This window comes from Centruroides vittatus, unplaced genomic scaffold, assembly GCF_030686945.1.
Source record: "Centruroides vittatus isolate TY-2023 unplaced genomic scaffold, ASM3068694v2 contig_854, whole genome shotgun sequence".
In the NCBI taxonomy this organism is placed as follows: Eukaryota; Metazoa; Arthropoda; class Arachnida; order Scorpiones; family Buthidae; genus Centruroides; species Centruroides vittatus.
The window spans coordinates 425,492-444,844 of record NW_027122558.1 but is presented as its reverse complement, the minus strand read 5'-3'; the positions used below and the strand labels follow the sequence as shown (position 1 = coordinate 444,844).

The 19,353-nt window shown below is 28.8% G+C and overlaps 1 protein-coding gene across 2 annotated transcripts in view; it reads left to right on the top strand.

Moving 5' to 3' along the window:
• The window catches only part of Rok (Rho kinase), a 129,590-nt gene that overhangs the window by 34,318 nt on the left and 75,919 nt on the right, over positions 1 to 19,353 (top strand). For both annotated transcript variants that reach the window (XM_067279044.1, XM_067279043.1), the window contains 6 exons: positions 1,448 to 1,548; positions 2,863 to 2,922; positions 7,591 to 7,668; positions 9,348 to 9,523; positions 16,466 to 16,550; positions 18,335 to 18,479. In XM_067279044.1, the coding sequence (XP_067135145.1) occupies positions 1,448 to 1,548; positions 2,863 to 2,922; positions 7,591 to 7,668; positions 9,348 to 9,523; positions 16,466 to 16,550; positions 18,335 to 18,479 (645 nt within the window). The remainder of the gene's footprint in view (positions 1 to 1,447; positions 1,549 to 2,862; positions 2,923 to 7,590; positions 7,669 to 9,347; positions 9,524 to 16,465; positions 16,551 to 18,334; positions 18,480 to 19,353) is intronic.

Here is a 19,353-nt window from a genome sequence, read left to right as displayed (position 1 = left end):
CTAGTATACAAAGATAAATTTAAGTTATGATAAAGGACACAAAGACATAATAATCATATGACTAATCACTTATCAGTGAAATGGGTTATTGCAAGAACTGCTGTACACAACATTTGATATGTACTGTATATGTGCTCCATCTTGCAGGAGAGAGATTGATTTAAGATATGGTTGTTATAGCAGTTGGAGTGCAGTATAAGTGTTGAGCATCTCTTGCTATCACTGCACATTTGGAACTAGCTGCTTTGAAGAAGAATAGTACAAGGATCTGACTGTGATTCTACACCAGACTGTAACTTTAGATGAGTGCACTGGAATTTGCTTTTCCATGGACCAAATACAACAATTACTGTTTACTGTTTTACTGATTTTTTATGGCCATGACAAATTTGCTTTCATTCTGGCAAGGAAGGTCAATACAAAGATCAGTCAGTTTTTCCTGTTGGCAACAAGCAACTGCTGATTTTGGATGATCTTATATGGATAGCAATGCATAAATTTTCTCAGTACCTTCCACCCTATCATAGGATATATCCAGCTGCCGTGACACTGTGTATGTACTGTACTATTAAGTCTGCAACATGACTGTTCAACAACAGCTGTGATAAGATCTTACAACAACTTATGAAGTGATAAGTTTGTGCCCTTGACCAGGTTGAGCTACCAAATATCCAATTTCTTCAAATTGTTTGATCATTCTCCTGAGAGTTTGTGGAGTCAATTTTTTGGTATAAATTCTTAGGACAGTGAAATTACCAAAGTGCAGTATTGCTGTTGTTTTCATAAAACAGTTTCACAAGAAATACATATTCTAGCAACTTGATAGCCATCATAATTGATAAGAATGATGGCAGTGGCGGCTACTTTTATACTGAGAACTTTATTACACCATATATACTTAGGCCAAGGAAAATGCTTTTTTCATTGCTTGCAGTATTAAAAGTGCCATAATGATGAGTTTTGGTACCAATTTTTTTTTTAAAGGAAGATATCTTTTAGCATTTCAAGATTTTGTTGCATTTGGGCTGTTAAATTCTCTCTCTAGACAGCAATGAATAGGATACTTTAATTATGATCACTCAATATTTTTATCGTCAGATGTATATGTTCATAAAACAGTTATCATAATTAAACTTTTTAAAAATATACAATTTATAAATTTGAGATTACAAGTTATTGTAGATTTAACGAATCAGTTTCATAAACATCATAATACTATGTCTTAACATAATTGTTCCGTTCCAATTTTTTAAAATTTATTTTTAGTTATTTGTATTTTATCTTAAGCCTGTTAGTTAAGATTAATATAGTTATTTTTATAATTATATTAATTATATTATAATTATTTTTTGCCAAATTATCAAAATTATTTTAATTTTATTTGTACATTAGTTTATTGGGTATTTTGCAGTATTAATATTAAATGAATTTTTTCTTAATTTTACAGATGAAAAAGCAGTATGGACAATAATAAATTGCCGCATGAAACCAGAAGATTATATAGTTATTAAAACTATAGGACGTGGTGCATTTGGAGAAGTTCAGCTGGTAAAAATCTTTCTTAATGACATATTTTGTTTATAAGTAAATGAAAAAATAAAAAATTTAAATAAATTAATTCAAGTTTTATATTTTTTATTGTAGATTAATAGATTAATGTAGTTGTGAATTATTCTATCCAATGCAAAAAAAAATTTTTTAATTATGTGACTGTCATTAATAATAATGAATAATTAAGAATTATTACAGAAATTCATAAGATGTGTTAATTTGATTACATTTCAAATAAATTACTTCTACCATTCCATTATGTTTCACTTTTCTTAAAGTAATTTTTCTGAATTTTTAGAATTGTACAGCTTTCTTCTCCCATTTTTTTATTTTGTATAGTATATATAGTTTTATTTTATTTACTCTTGTTTTTCAGCATCTATTTTTAATTATTGCTCTCTTATTTGGCAAACAAGACAATTGAAAATTTTAATAAAAAGAATTAATTTGGAATTAAAAGACTTACTTATTTGTTTCCTCTTTAATATAATTATGATTAGAAAAAGAAATCCATATATGATTAAGATTATTTTACAAAACCTAATCGAGCAATACCTATAAAATACTTTTAAAAATTTTATTATTTTTTAGAAAATCATGAAGAATTTTTAACCCTTTGCATAATATTTATGATAATAGTTGAAAGTTTATTAGCTTTGTTTTTACAGATTTTTATACTTATATTTTATGAGTTGTCTTGATTTAAAAAATTACCGTATATCTCGGCAGATAAGACAACCTTCAGATAAGACAAGGTATAAATTTTCGTCAGAGTTTTATAGTTTTAGCATATATCTGTCCTATAAGACGACCCCAAACTATCAATGGCCTATGAATTTAGTTTAGATCAGCTATCATCATCTGGATAATAATACTATATAGCGTATACAGAATTATGTTCTATTTGTAATGTTTTGAAAGAATGTCAAATTTTATTTTCTTGCATCTGGCAGCACTGCCTTGCGATTGTTGCAAACATTCACACTGATTCGGGCTTTTGGGTAATGACCTTGACTATTCACAACGTATGGGCTATTCTATTTTGTGGATATACTGTACTCTCTACTAGTAAATAATTATGGTTTGTCCGTTTTACTATAATGGTTTTAATTTATATAAATTTCAATATAATTTTTTTTTGTATCTGTCCTATAAGATGACCTCAGATTTTCAGGGCCTTTTTTTATGATTCAACTATCTTTTTATATGCCAAGATATACGGTAATCTAATATATTTGTGTGTAGTTATATATAAATTAATTTGATTTATAAATGACTGCTAATAGTAATTTAATAATCTTTTTATTTTAGGTGAGGCATAAATCAACACAGAAAGTTTATGCTATGAAATTATTAAGTAAATTTGAAATGGTATGAATAGTTAATTACTTATTAAATTATATTGTTTAAAATTGTTTTTATTATATTAACAATTTAATAAAAAATCTGCAATGAGGAGTTCCTACACCCTCCAATCCATCTAGCAGACCCAGTACTAGAGCCAGTTCTCCTGATATCACCACAAGAAGTTGGAAAGGCTCTCATGAAAATGAAGAATGGCAAAGCATCCAGACCAGACAATATACCCACTGAAGCATGGAAGCTTCTTGGAGGTCGAGGGGAGGAGGCCCTCGCAGCCCGATAATTGAAGACAGAGAAGTGTCGCCAATCTGGTCAACTAGCATCACGGTTCCAATTTGGAAGGGTAAAGGCAATATTGCAGACTGTACCAACTATTGACCAATCCGACTCCTGTGCCATGCCATGAAGATATTTGAGTGAATACTCGACACTCGGCTTCACCAGATTGTCAACCTGACTCCAAGCCAATGTGGATTCATTAAGGGCTGTGGAACAACAGATGCAATACGTGCTGCCTGGCTACTTCACAAATAATACCGGGAGAAGAACAAAACTCTCCATATAGCCTTCCTGGACTTGGAGAAAGCATTTCACCATGTTCCACGTGACCTTATCTGGCGCTTGCTCAGAGTCCATGGTGTCCCAGAAGCCTACGTTCAATAGACCCAACTCCTGTACACTGATGTGACCAGTGTGGTCAGATGTCCAGTGGGAACCTCACCTCTGTTCAGCATCAAAGCTGCTGGTGTACACCAGGGATCAGTCCTCTCACCCCTCCTTTTCATCCTCTGCATGGACTGTATAACAGCTAATATTCAACGTTCACACCCATGGACCCTACTCTATGCAGATGACATCCTCCTTGCAGCAGAGTCATGACAGGAGTTACAGGACCAAGTCCTCCAGTGGAATGACACCCTTGCTGGTGTTGGCTTTAGGCTCAACATCAAGAAGACAGAATACCTAGAGTGTGGGGCCCAGACCAATGGGTCAGTTAACATTAAAGGAGAAGACGTTAAGAAGCCTGCTCAGTTCAAATACCTTGGCTCATTCATCAGCAATGATGGTGAAACCATCCTAGATGTAAAGGCGCTAGCCAATGCAGCCTGGCTAAAGTGGTGGCAATGCACTGGCGTCCTCTGTGATTGTCATATGTAGATCCGGCTGAAGGCGAAAGTCTACAAATTTGTCATCTGCCCAGTGGCGTTATATGGGTCGGAATACTGGCCATCAAGCACCTGCCATAAACAAATTCTCCATACCATGGAAATGAAGATGCTTCGCTGGTGCCTCGGCTTTACCTGACTCGACCACATCCCGAATGAAAACATCCAAAAGATCATGGGAGTGGCCCCTATACCTGAAAAGATGCAGGAAGCAAGACTCGGATGATATGGCCATGTTATGTGTAGTGATGAACATTCAGTAGCGAAGACAGCATTACATCTCAGCCCACCTGGACGGTGACCCCGAGGGCACTCCAAAATGAGGTGGATGGATCGACTGCAAGATGACACGAGGAGGGTGAACATCACTCTGGAAGACACATTGGACCATACCAAATGGAGAAGGGCATGCAAGAAAGCGAACTCTGCATAGAAGCATGACCTCAACACTACGAAGAAGAATAAAAAACCTATTTCAGCTAATCATAAAATAGAAAATATTTTTGGAAATATGTTCATACAACTTCTCATGGATGATTGTAATATTTTTTTCCTTTTCTGGTTGTTATATAACAGAATGAAAGTATGGTGATTGGACAAAAAATGACTTCCAAAATTTTTACATTTTTGGACTTAGGAGACCTTGAAATGTTGAAAAATGCAAAAAAGTTGTGGATATCAGTGTGTGTGGAAAGCATGATTTTTTCATTCATTTTGAAGCTTAATAACTCCTGCCTTTTGTCATAAATTTCTGAAATTTTGTAGGGCAGTTTGCGTATTAGAGGAAATGTTTCTAGAAATTTTCAGGAAAATCAGACCATCAGTTTGGGAGATATGGCCCCACCCCTTAATATCTCTCAAACCAATCTGAAGACTTAAAGTTAATGGTAGCAATTACTAGGGATGAAAACAAATGAAAAATGCTGCAAAACTCTAGCAGCTTTTTTCATTTGGTAGATATGTTAGTTGTTGTAAACTCTTTCTAATCTGACTTTTGATGGATCAGAAAGAAATGTATATTTATATTACAGAAAAAATTACTATGTAATCAAGATATTACAATATTCCATTCTTCTCATTTTATTCTTTACCCTAAAGTAATGAAAATTATATAATGAATTTTGAAACAAAACTATCAGCTTTCTTTAATATATAAAGTGCACAGCTACATTAAAAAAATCTTTCAAAAGTATTTTTAAAGTTTCAGCAATGAGTTTTACATAACAAACAATTGAAAATTAAAGATGAAATTTAATAAAGTGTATATCTTTATTACATTTTTTCCAAGACAAATTTAATATATTATGTTGTAAATCACAATTTTAGCTTCTGAAAATTTAATTTTATAGATTTTTATTATCTAATAAAATAAATTTCTCAATGTATTGGTACTTTTTTCTTTTTAGTATTTCCTATGTTAGATTTTATTTTAATTCATGCAACTAATTGTTCTTACAAATTAATGGATAATTAGATATGCTGAAATATTGATTTAGAATCTTTCCCCCAGAATATATATTGATCATGAATTGTGTGTTAAGAAAATGATAGATTTGTATATATTCAACTATTATTGCCTTTATTTATTGAGAAATAAGTTAAAACATATTGTCAAAATTAGTTTATTAGATTTTTAAAATTTTTAATAAATCGATTAATAATAATACCTGCAGTTCTTGTATATTCGTTCCCCAACTACATCTAACAATATCACACAGATCAATTTTGTTATTGTATCATAGAGAATATGAAACCAGTGGAACAATTACTGCCTGAAAGTTTTATTTGTTTTAAAAGCAAATGTCAAAATATTTTATCTGTTATGAATTAGAATTTTTTCAGTATTTAGGTCAGTTAGTATGTAAAATCTTACTTTTTTATTGTTTTATTGTAATTATGTATGTAAAACATGTTCAATCTTAATAACAACCATTTTTCTATGCTAGTGTGATATGGGTGTTCGATTTATTTTATGATCTGGAAAAGTTTCGCATCACCTACCTATGAAAATTATTTAAAATCAAAAGAACAGTCCCAGGATATGCCATAAGAGCAGAAACAAACAGATATCAACTATTCCCTTTTTTTCTGAAGAGACTGATCAAATTCTACTACAGGTTAATAAATACCAATGATGACAATATAAGATTTATACATCAGATTATGTGTACCCAAATCAACAATTCAAATTCAAAAACAAACACATGACAATACAGATTTAATAAAGTACTTCAATCATTTGATGTCTCAAGCAGAATATTTGATAATTCAGAGGGTAATTGGAAACACAGCTATACACTAATGATGGAATCAGCCTTATCACAGTCTATTATAAAAGATCGAAATTTAATAATGACGTCGATTTATCACCCTTGGTACTTGGAAACTCTAAATATACCTACAAATTCAAACATCTTATTTGCTAATATAAACATGAATATTAAATGTTTACTAATTCAAGTCAGACTTAACAAATTCTTTTTATTTATCAATAATACTTATATTGATTTTTCTAAAGAATTCTGTTATTGGTGCAAATCCAGGGACTTTTCATTACTTCATTTGTTTAAGGACTGTGCTGCATTAGAAAACTATCATAAAAAATATTAAATCATTGAAATAATCCACACGAACCAAGACTTAAACTGCAGAGCTAGGATAGGTAACCTAACAATAAGCAATATGTTTAAAACAAATAATTTTTTTATTCAAATCACAAATGAGATAAAAAGATACTGAATTAATTGAAAATTATTGCTGATTCATTACTTTGTTATCTAGATTTACTATGTAAACATAATATGTAGGGATAATAATGTATTTATATGTTCATATTTGTTACCAAAAAATTGTATAATTTTACTGTTGTGTTTATAGATTTGGCTAAGAGAATAATGTATAAACATTTATTATATATAATATAGTATCTTATTATATACAATAAGAAATGTGGCTGAAAAAGTATAAGGGGCGGTCAAATGAAAACAAGACAGACTATATAACGAGCATGGCGCGGAAAGTGGAAGGTTGATTTGCTTCGGGCAAAGAGGTGCATGCCTGGGTACAATCATGGTTTCATAGGCAACCACAAACATTTTTCCGTGAAGGCATTGACCGTCTTGTATCACAGTGTGATAAATGTATTAACAGTTATGGCGATTACTTTTGAAATAATAAACAGTTTACTTACTTTTTTCCCATCTGTCTCATTTTCATTTGATTGCACCTTATAAAAAAAGGCTTTATTTTGGGGGTCAGGAATGGATTAATCCATTTTATATTGTTTCTTATGAGAAAATTTTTTTTTGGTTTTAGAACAACTTTTAAAAATGAATTATGTTTCAAAACTGAGGTTTGACTGTAAATAAATAAATAAATAATAATGATAATCACTATTAGAATTTCTATTTCAATATTTTATATTTAACGTTACATTTTGAAAGTTTATTAAATTAAATATTTGCATAATTTTGTGTAATTTAATTAATAATTTTCTCTCTCTTTTTACTAGATTAAAAGATCTGATTCAGCATTTTTCTGGGAAGAAAGGTTTATAATGGCACATGCTAACAGTGAATGGATAGTTAAAGTAAGTTATTAACGGAGTAAATAAGATATATTTACATCTACATATACATATTTTTAAAGATATGAATTATTAAAAAAATGTTTTATTTAATACATTTAATAATATATTAATAACATTTAATTGAAATAGATAATTATATTGAATAATGTAAAAAAAGGTTCACATAAAATATAAATTGGTAGATTTATATCTTTCCTCGCATTGTATTCTATATTTCTGTTTTTTCAAAGATATTAAGTAGCATTCTTCTAAAAGTCGGTTTTTTATTTTATTAAGTACTTCATAGAGCAGTGGTTCCCAACCGGTGTTCCGTGGAACACTGGTGTTCCCGTAAGCATCTCCCAAGTGTTCCGCAGATTTAGTCGCAAATCGGAAAGTGTACAATCGTATTCAAGCCGCCGAATATCAAAAAATTAAAATCATAAAATTTTCATAAACTTAAATATATATGTACTGTACGACTCGTACTTATGGAGTGTATTACTGTTTCGAATAAGATAAAGGCAATGATAAAGACTGAATGAAATATGTAAAAAAATCAGGCACAAGTTTCCCATTAAAGTTATTTAGGTATATTTTTTCCTGTCTTAGAATTGGCGTTAATAATATGAGTAGAGATTTTGAATTATAACTGCTCAATTCTAATAAAATAACTGATGACAAGCTTATGTATTTCATATTAACTTAAGTAAGTGTTCCGCTAAAGAAAATTGCTCACAAAAGTGTTCTGCATCCTAGCAAAGGTTGGGAACCACTGTCATAGAGTGACTCTCTTCATCTTCAGAATAAACAAATTCCAATATGAAAATAAAACATGATGAATCAGTATTACTTCATGTTTCATGAAGTAATACTGATGTACTAAGTACCAGAAATTAATCTGTACCTAGCATAAACGGCTGTGTTTTCAGTACCTGTCAATTATTGTGGAATTGTACCTAACACCCAATGCTAGCAAAAAATAAATGTTAAATAAATTGAAACTAAAATTTAAAAATGATTAATATAATCTGCTGGATACTCAGCTTGGATTTTTTTTCTTTTTACAAGGTACTGAGTATCTGGATCTGGCAGTTTTTTAGAACTCAGTACCTCACTAATAAATAACATAAAAATGAAACATATTAACAAAACCATTAAAACAACTATTAACAGATTTAATGTATATGAAATTTTTTATTTTTGAGACTATGTAATGTTACACTTTTGAAAATTATTTTTGAATTTTAATTCAATTTACAAAATTAAACTTGTATGCATTAGCATTTTGAACTTCATATCTTAACAGTAAAACTTTCATGATTGTATACAGAAAAAACTTTTAAAATATTTTTAGAATTAGATGATAAAAAGTCACTTTAAAAAAATGTATTTTTTTATATTGTTTTAGCATAGGCAATATTTTATTTCAAAATTTAATCTTTCATTATAGCATTTTTATTACAGGCAAATTATTTAATATTTTGGATAAGCTAAAATTATTTGCTTAAAAAATAAAAATATGGTAACTTAACAATCTTTTATTGATTTTTTTTTTTTTTTAATTATATTTTGATTATTATGTTTATTTATTAAATGGAGAATTTTAAAATGTTTAAATATAAAAATATAGATGAATATATTTTAAAATTACTGTTTATAAAATCTTAATAAATTTATTTTCATAAAATATTTTATAGCTTCATTTTGCATTCCAAGATTTCAAATATTTGTATATGGTTATGGATTATATGCCAGGAGGAGATCTTGTAAATTTAATGAGCAATTATGATGTTCCTGAGAAATGGGCAAAATTTTATTGTGCAGAAGTAGTATTAGCTGTCGATGCAATTCATTCAATGGGTTTTGTTCATAGGTAACTATAACTATATTTTCTGAAATGAATAATATAATATACTAAGTTTTAAAGCAATTCTAATAATAATATGATTTTTAATTAGTATTTTACTATAAAATAAATTGGAAGATTTCTTTCAAAAAAGAATAAAATGCTGCAAAGTTGAAAATTAGATCACATTGAACAAAATTTCACAAAGTATACATTTTTATAACAGATAACTCAAGAACTCAAATCACAAGATATCAATAATTTATATAGGAATTTTTTTAATTGTGTTTTTTGTTGTATTACATGAATTTTAACAATTGTTTTCCAATCTTGCAACTATTATGATTTGATTTCTTTTTGCATAAATTCATTTATTTAATAGAATTACTTTTCTGCAAAATGAAATAAATAATTTTATTTTATTTTATTTTATACTTTATTTCATAAATAAACTAATTTAAAATTTTTTTTTTATTATTATTATGGAAAACATTTTAATTTAAAAAAATTAAGAAGAAACATTAACAGTTTGAAGTATTTTGAAGTCATCAGTTAATATATTTATTTAATTAATAAAACATGTTAGGTTAAACTAGATAAATCACTTTAAGTTACGTGTTTTTAGAGATTGCTAAAAATATTTTCAACTTATTTTATAAAGTTTTTAAAAATATAATAATTTTAGAAATTATATGTTAAGAATTAAATGCTATATATGTTTATTTTTTTGTTTTAACATTTTACAATAATATAATTAGGTTCTAATAGTTTTATTTGTCAATATCTTTAAATATTGGATTTTTTTTACCTATAGCAGAATTTGTTTTAATGAAATTGTGTGTTAAACTATTTAAAAATATATTTCTATTGAAAATCAAACTTCTTTGTAAGAACAGTTATGTAAAGACTGGATCAATAATTTAATTTTAGCAGGAAATTATGCCAATTATTTAAATTTACTCCATTTATTTATTTACTATATTTTATAAAAACTTTTAGGCTAATAACACAAGTCTGCAAGTAAAATACTGCATAGGATTTTTATACATTTTCTTACAGATTTCAACTTGGTAAAAACAAAAAAAAAAATACCAAAAGAATTCCATCTTGTCAATTTTTTTTTATTACACTCAAGTTTTTGTTTGTATTTAGCATAAAATTCCTAATTAACTTAAAATTTAGTATTTTTTATTTTTATTTAAAAAATGGCCTTAAAACGAAGACTTCTCACATTAATTCTATCAATTAATTCTATCAATTTTCTATCAATAGCTGGACTTGGAAATAAATTTTTAAAAATGTTAATGGTTGAAGAAAGTAGTGATGGGGGAGGTGGATTAAGTACAGGCAGTTTTCTACTTACGAACATTCGACTTACGAACTTTTGAAGTTATGAACAAAGCCGACAGATGACGGGTTAACATGAGCGTGAGTAGAGTACCTAGATATCAGAGTAGCGACACACGAGTCATTGCCGCCATGTTCTGTCGATCGACTGTCATCACACGATCGATGGGTTTACATTAAGAAATAACAATTTTTTTAGTTTAATAAAGCATTTTTACGAATAAAATGCTTTATTAAACTAAAAAAAAAATTGTCATTTCTTAATGTAAACCCATAGACCATGCGATGGCAGTTGACAGAACATGGCGGCGATGACTCGTCTGTCGCTATTCTGATATCTAGGTACTCTAAGCGTGAGAGGTAGGTGAGAGGCTCTTAGTTGAGTTTGGACTGTAGTTGTGTGTCAATCGTGTGTGGTGTTATTTGTTTACTATTAAAGTGCAGTTGGTTATGTTTTATGTACAGTCAAGTTTATTTTTGAAGTTTTACATTAAAAACATTTACAGTACATACATATGTACAGGTACTGTACATTTGTAGTTGTTTTAAATGGGTAATTTTAATAAATAATGTACATGTGATTGATTTGAATTTATACTTCCCTTTAACAATCTTAATTCAACATTATTCAAGTAGCCTAAATATTACATAATTGTAAAAACAACATTGTATTTGAGTTTTTGCGCCAAACATTATATTTTCGACTTACGAACTTTTTGACTTGCGAACGACTGCTAGGAACGGATTAAGTTCGTAAGTAGAGGACTTACTGTAGTTTTAGTGTTAAGAGGAAGGTCACATGATTGTGTAGAAACAGGTTAAAAGTTGATAGTGAGTAATATTACTGGTGAGGTTGGACATGTTTTGACATGTTATCTGGGATACTAGGAATAAATATAAACAATCTGCTTTGAATTAGATCATGTTTCAACAAGCTAAATAAGTTTAGTATTTCGCTGGCCATCTAATGCCATACTCAATTTATATCCAGCATTTGAATGCTACTGTGCTTGTATTTATATCTCTGGAATTTGGCTCACAGAGGATGTGTAATTTCTCCTGACAGCTTCTGTTATGTTTGTGGTGGCTCTGCATGGTGTTCAGAAGATGCAAGGAGGATTTTCGTTTGTGGTTTAAGGGTAAGAAAAACTCATTTTGTTTTGGCATTCCTATGATATGGCATGAACAGAAAAATCACATAACCAACTGCTACTTCTGTTCGGTAAATGTTAAAGGATTTAATACAAAAAATAAAAAGAAAATATTCTACCCTAACCTTGACAGCTATTTGTCCAGTGTCCTATGGTTCTGAAATACCAGTTCCACAGCTACCTTCTAATTTAGATGACATCCTGAGTGAGTCAAAGGACTCAGACACATTAGCTTCCCAGGACGAATCTAGCTCAGATTTTTCAGTTGACGAAGGACCTCAACTTTTTTTCTCAGAGTGAGCTCAATGACTTAGTAAGAGACTTAGGTCTTTCAAAAGATGCAGCTGAATTGCTGGGATCAAGGCTAAAAAACAAAAATCTGCTATCATCAGGGACCTCATTTTCGTGGTACAGGCATTAAGAGAGAGAATTTACTGTTTTTCTTCAAAGAAGAAAATCTGGTTTATTGTAATGATGTTCATGGGCTCATGAAGTGCGTTGAAATAGAATACGATTTATCAGAATGGTGTATATTCATTGATTTATCTAAAACTAGCCTCAAAGCTGTCTTGCTGCATAATGGAAATGTATTTGCATCTCTTCCTATGGAACACTCAGTTCATATGGGAGAAAACTATACTGACTTGGCTATGATTCTTGAGAAAATCAAATATCAAGAGCATCATTGGATGGTTTGTGGAGATTTCAAAATACTAACCATGTTTTTGGGTCAGCAGGGAGGTTATACAAAATATCCTTGCTTTCTCTGTTTATGGGATAGTAGAGCGAGACAGCTGTACTGGACAAAAACTGACTGGCCACCATGAGACCATTTAACCCTCCTGCGAGAAAAACATCATCAATATGACATTGGTTCCCCAGAAAAAGTGTTATTAACACCTCTTCATATTAAATTGGGGCTCATAAAGCAGTTTGTCAAATCACTGCCAAGAGATGGGGATTGTTTCAGATATCTGTGTTCCAAGTTCCTGAAACTGTCTGAAGCCAAGTTAAAAGAGGGAGTTTTCACTGGCCCCAACATAAGAAAATTTTATCTGATCCCTCTTTTTGGAAACAATGGGAGAAAAGGAAAAAGAAGCATGGGACTCTTTCAAGAATGTAATGCATAAGTTTTCGGGGAATACTAAGGACCCTGACTACAAAACCATTGTACAATGCATGCTGGCAGTGTATGAACCTCAAGGATGCAAGATGAGCTTAAAAGTTCATTTCTTACACTCCCATATTGACTATTTTCCTGAAAACTTGGGAGCCTACAGTGAAGAACAGGGTGAAAGATTTCACCAGGATGTCTGTGATATCAAGAGATGTTACCAAGGAAAATGGGATGTCAATATGTTAGCTGACTACTGTTGGATGCTCAGTCAAGAAACCAGAGAAAGAAATCAGAAATGAATTCGGAGAAGCATCAAAGAGAAGAAGAAAAGGTTTCATAAGAGAAAAGAATAGACCTAAAATTGTTTTTAAATATCAGAAACAATTTTTTGATTAGAGTAAGAAAATATAATATACAGTAATACCTCGACTTATGCTACCCCGACTTACGCGAAACCCGTAGTTATGCGATCTTTAAATTTTTGTCGATTCGTCTTTTGTTTGAGCAACACGCAACTATTGTTTACTCACTCTCCCCACACTATTGTTCAGCTTACACGTTCGGACATGTCGGAATCGATGCATAGCTACAATTTATTTTTTGTTATTTATGTCTGTGTTTGTTATATCTACGGAGACTTGAGAAACTCTACTGTGTCATCCAAATGAAGTAGAACTGATTCTTCTGCATCAAACAAAAAAAAGAAAAACTTTATCTTTGGAATGTAAAGTTAACATTATTAAAGACTTCAATACAAAAATTGAAAAGAGGTTACAAATTTTAGAAAATATAGACTCCAATGCAGAGCGCATTTCTTTTACAAAACGAGAAATAAAAAATTATAGCATGCTGCAAGGAAATTTTGCGGGAGAAAAAAGAATTTTTGAGCCATCAGACGAATTTGTTAGATTTTATGAAGTCTTCTACATCAAATTAAACTTCAGTTTATGATTTTAATAATATAATTTGTTATACATATGTATTATCTAAGATTTTATTAAACATTTTTTTCTAAATTATTGTTTTCTTTAGTCTCCGGCCCAAATTAAAAATAATTTGTATGTATTGATATGCGAAATTATACCCCGACTTACGTGAATTCGACTTATGCGGTTATCGCTTGGTCCCACCTATCGCGTAAGTTCGGGGTATTACTGTATTTAGTTCATTGTAATAAATAAGAGTTTTTATCAAAAATTTGTTTTTATTTTGTGAAAAACCTATACATGATGGGATGTTACAGAAGTCATTTTTAGAATCTTCGATCCTTAAAACATATAATTCAGCAAAAATATCCCATGCAACTGGAAAAAAATTTTTTTGCAGACTTGTGTAATTGTTTGATAATTTGCAATTAATGCAAAACTTTTTCTTATTGTACATGTTCATATATATGTTTAATATGTTCACTAAAATTTTAAAATATAATTATAACTCTGTAGATACATCCTGCATCAAAAAACTTAATATATATCTTGCCAAATATTTTTTCCATCTAAATAAATACTTTTTAGATGAAAAAATTGTATTTGAAAAGTTTGAGTTAAAAAGAAATTTAGAAAAAAATTAAAGGCTTGACATGCACATGAACTATGCTGTTCTTGCATCTTAGACACTCAATAACTTAAAAACGGATAGTTTTTAAGTTATTTTTGACTTTGTGCCTATGGAGACTTTGATCAGGACCATTAGAAATAAAAAAAAATCAAAGATCAGCCAAATTCACCAGAACCCATTTCCCATAAGGTTTGTACAGGGTCCCTTAACATCATTTTGCAATAGTCAAATTGTTGTCTGTTGTCTTCCTGCATATTGGGCCAGTTGTAGATATGTAGGTAATTGAATGTATGTAATTGTGACATAAAATTTGATGTATTTGTGACTGCTGCAGTTCATTGCCTTGCTGCTTCACATATGCTTGGAAACACAGTGATGTCATGAAGACAAAGGTAACCTGGATTTTGATTCCTGACTGTGCTACAGGTTTGAATCAAGCAGGGTATTATATGCAAAATCATCATATGAATGATTCTTGGTGCAGCTGGAAAGTTTGATGTTGCTGCTTGTGTATTTTATTTCATTTTTCTCATAAAGTGCAATCGTTACACTGTGTAGTGTTCATGAATATAAGGCATTGTTGCAGTGCTCTACCAATTAGCAAACTACATGATGTTTGCTCTTTAATTAATAAGAATGTCAGCATCATGTGTCACCATATGATTTGTCAAGATTACATTTTTAATTTGCATTGTATTCTTCCTTAAAAACTTTAGGTATTTGAACTATTGTGTGATTTGTGCATCTTTTTTTTAAATGAATTAATTTACTTTACAGTAAATATTGCAATATAAGTAATATACTTATACAATATTGAGAAAGATCTCTTTTTGCACCTGGTTTTTAAACATTTCATTGTTACAAGTGTACAACAAAGTTAATTTAAATGTGTTTTTTACAGGGAGAAATTATAAATTATTAATCATAATAATAATTTTTACTAATTTTTTTTGTAAACTATAGAAAAACATATTTATGTCAGTAAAAAATTTAATTTTCATTATCAATAATCTATAATTAATCTCATTTTCATTGTCATAAAAAATGAAATTTTTTCTTCTTTTAATATATTTTTCAAACATTTCATTAAAATTATTTTATATCATACTTGAGTCTTTAATAAGTTATGAATTAGCTACTGAATACAGTAGAGACTCGTAAATCGGAACCCCGGTAATCGGCACGATTTTCAGTCGGACTGTGTGTCGTGCCGAATCGAATGTTTTTGATACTAAATTTACTTCTAAAGTATAATTTTCATGTTTTTATATTCTTCAATATATTTAGTTTGTTTGTACAAAATGCAGAAATAATTTTTAACGATACGATAGCTTCGATTATTATTATAAAAATTTTCGTTAGGCTTAAAATCGACGAAAATTCAACACGAAGCGACACGCAACGGAGAAAAATTCAACACAAAGCAACACGCAATGGAGAAAAATTTGAACATTAGACAGGTTAATATATTTTTTTGTACATAATCCGTAATCGGAACAAATCCTTAATCTGAACAACCCCAGTCCCCAATTGATTCCGATTTTCGGTTCACTACTGTAATATAATATAAAATATGTGTATATATTAAAAAATAAATCTTTCATGGATAATTAAATATTAATATGAATATTTAAAGTTTCTTTTAAAAATTATTAAATTAGTTTATTAAATTTAAACCTGTTGTAAAATATTAAATTTTACAGGGATATGATATTAATTTTTCTGTTAAAAAACAAAAAACTTAATATCATAAAAATTTTTAAAAACAATTGAATTAAAAAATATTTTAATTTTCAGAGATGTGAAACCAGATAATATGCTTTTAGATAAAATGGGTCATTTAAAATTGGCTGATTTTGGCACCTGCATGAGAATGGATTCAGTAAGTGTATATGAATTTTTAAAAAAATAATTGAGAAGCAATAATAGTTTTTACAGATCGGAATTTTTATAGACAAATATTAATTTTATATGATACATCAATACATATATCGTAGTATATTTGAACAGAAGTTTTGCAATACTTTTGATAATTTAAAAGTACAGTAATTAATAAAACAACTTGACCAGTTGTCAAATGTTTTTATTTTAAATGCATAGAAAAAGGAACACACAAATTTATATTATTAGACATAGAATCTAGTTTAAGTAACAACATGTAATTATTGAAATCTTGTGTAAAGATTCATTATTAGGAAAATAATTACATATAAAGGTTAGTGAATAAAAATAATTTGACAGCAGATGGAATAATTTAGTGATTGTTTGATATTTATTAATCAATGTTTATTGACTGTTGCAAAGATATTGCTAATTTCAAATTTAATATTTAATTTTAAAATATTTTACTCAAAATAATAAATGGTTAAATTACATTAAATAATATTCTAACAGCTTAAAAAAGAATGCTTAACATGTTCAGTGCCAAATATGCCATGAAGCATTCTACACTACCTCACCCATATGCCAAAGATACTTCTGTGCATCCTCAAAGTTCATTTATATTATTGCTTGGAGAAATTTTTATTCTTTTTTTTTATAAGATATAAAATTTTTTAACATTTATTGTTTAGTTTAAATAAAAACAAATATGTTTAAGAAGTTCATCTTGGGTAAAAATATTCTTCAAAATCAACTTACTGCATATGAATGAATTTAGCAAATCATGTATATATAATAGTATAAAATTTTAACTACTTTAATGTTAATTGTAAAAAAAAAAACAAAACCAACATCTTAATTGACTTCTTATTTTGGAAGAATTTTTGTGTGTTATGAAGCAGATTATTTACTTCACTTTTATTATTTCATAAAAATTAAAAAACTAAAATGATAATTTTTAAAATTAATTGAAATGAAAGCAAGATTTTTGTCAAAATTTAAGTCAGTCATAATTTAACAAATTTAATAATTATAAGAGATTATAATTATTAAGAGGTTACTACATTTATATAATAATAAATTATCAAAATGTTTCTCAGTGTTGCTTATTTGATAATCTAAGTTGAACACACATGCAGTTTATGGGCGCACAATGTTGGAAATCTTGTGTGTGTATGTATATGTATATTTATTTTTTTCTCTTATAACTGAACATAATTACATTACTTTCTGCTATGCATTGTTGATAACCAAGAGGACCATCTTTTAATAAGAATATTACAAATAATAATGGAACAATAAAATATATGCAGATATTTTGTGAATCTTTTGTATTTTTATAATATTTCTATTAAAAACACAGCTACCCATGGGCATGAAGTATCTGATTATTCAAGTATTTGATACCTAAGACAATACTGATGATTAATGCTTATGTATACAAATGCACTAGTACAATATATCTTTTATAATAATCCCATAATGCTAAAATGTAGAATTTTATTTGTTCCAAATAGTATGTAAAGTATGAATACATATTATGATCTGGCTTATGGCTGTTGTTTTTAAATCAATGCTATTTTAGTAAAAATTGTTCAATTTAATGAAAAGATATCAAATATATCAATATGGTTAACAAAACAGCAATTTATATTATTGTGGAGGATTATCTTTTATATTGTAATTTAATACTTCTCCGGAAGTTGAAATTATTTCTTGATTCTATATGATTATTCTATAAAATAAAACTTTATGCAAATGATCTATAATAGAATTTAATTACAGGATGGACTAGTCAGATCTGATACAGCTGTTGGTACACCTGATTACATATCTCCAGAAGTTTTAAAGTCACAAGGAGGCGAGGGACTTTATGGTCGTGAATGTGATTGGTGGTCTGTTGGAGTTTTTCTTTATGAGATGTTAGTGGGTAAGTTTTTAAGAAAATAATATTTTTTGTTTTAGATTATTCAACTTTAGAATTGATTAATCCTTAAGAATTACAATTGTTTTTCAAAATTACTTTTTTAATTTTTACTTGTTGATAATGGTCTAAATATTATTTAAAGAGAAGATTTTAAACTATGTTTATTTTAAAAAACATACTTCTATAATAAATTACAAATACTGTTTTCAGAATTTTTACAAAGCGTATTTGTCATATTATTCAATATTTGATTTACTTTGACATTTTGTATTTCTATTGTGTTAAAAATTTGAAATTTGCAATACTACTGTAAAATATAATAAATCCTCTAACAGTTGAAAATTTTTGTTTAAATGACAATCTTTATTTATACAGGTATCTCTCATGTAACTTGGTAGTTATATTCCAAAAAAGTGCCGTGTTTCGCAAGTTCATGCTATAGGACTAGTGCAAGACATAGGATTAGGTTCCAAAAGTTAACAAAAGTATACTATTCTTTTTTGTCACTAAGACAAGTATACATTTATTAAAGCAATTGATAATTTATGTCTAATTGATAATTAACAATCACAATTAAAGTACTGTATTGTGCATTAATGTTAATTTTAGTTAAATGAGGATGTTTTCTTTTTACAAAGTATCGTCATCATCCAAGCTTTTTGGTCTATCTCAATCAGAAATATCAGCAACACCTTCATTTTTTTTATTTTTATCATAAAAGTTTTTTTAAGTATGACAAAATAAAATATATTATTAATCAAAAATTTGTTCTAGCAAGTTGTGTTTGTTTGGTCAAATACTGAGTGATTTTTTTTTTCAGAATTTGTGTTCAAATACCAAATTGTGCAAGTATCAAGATACCACTTTTGTTTGCCAT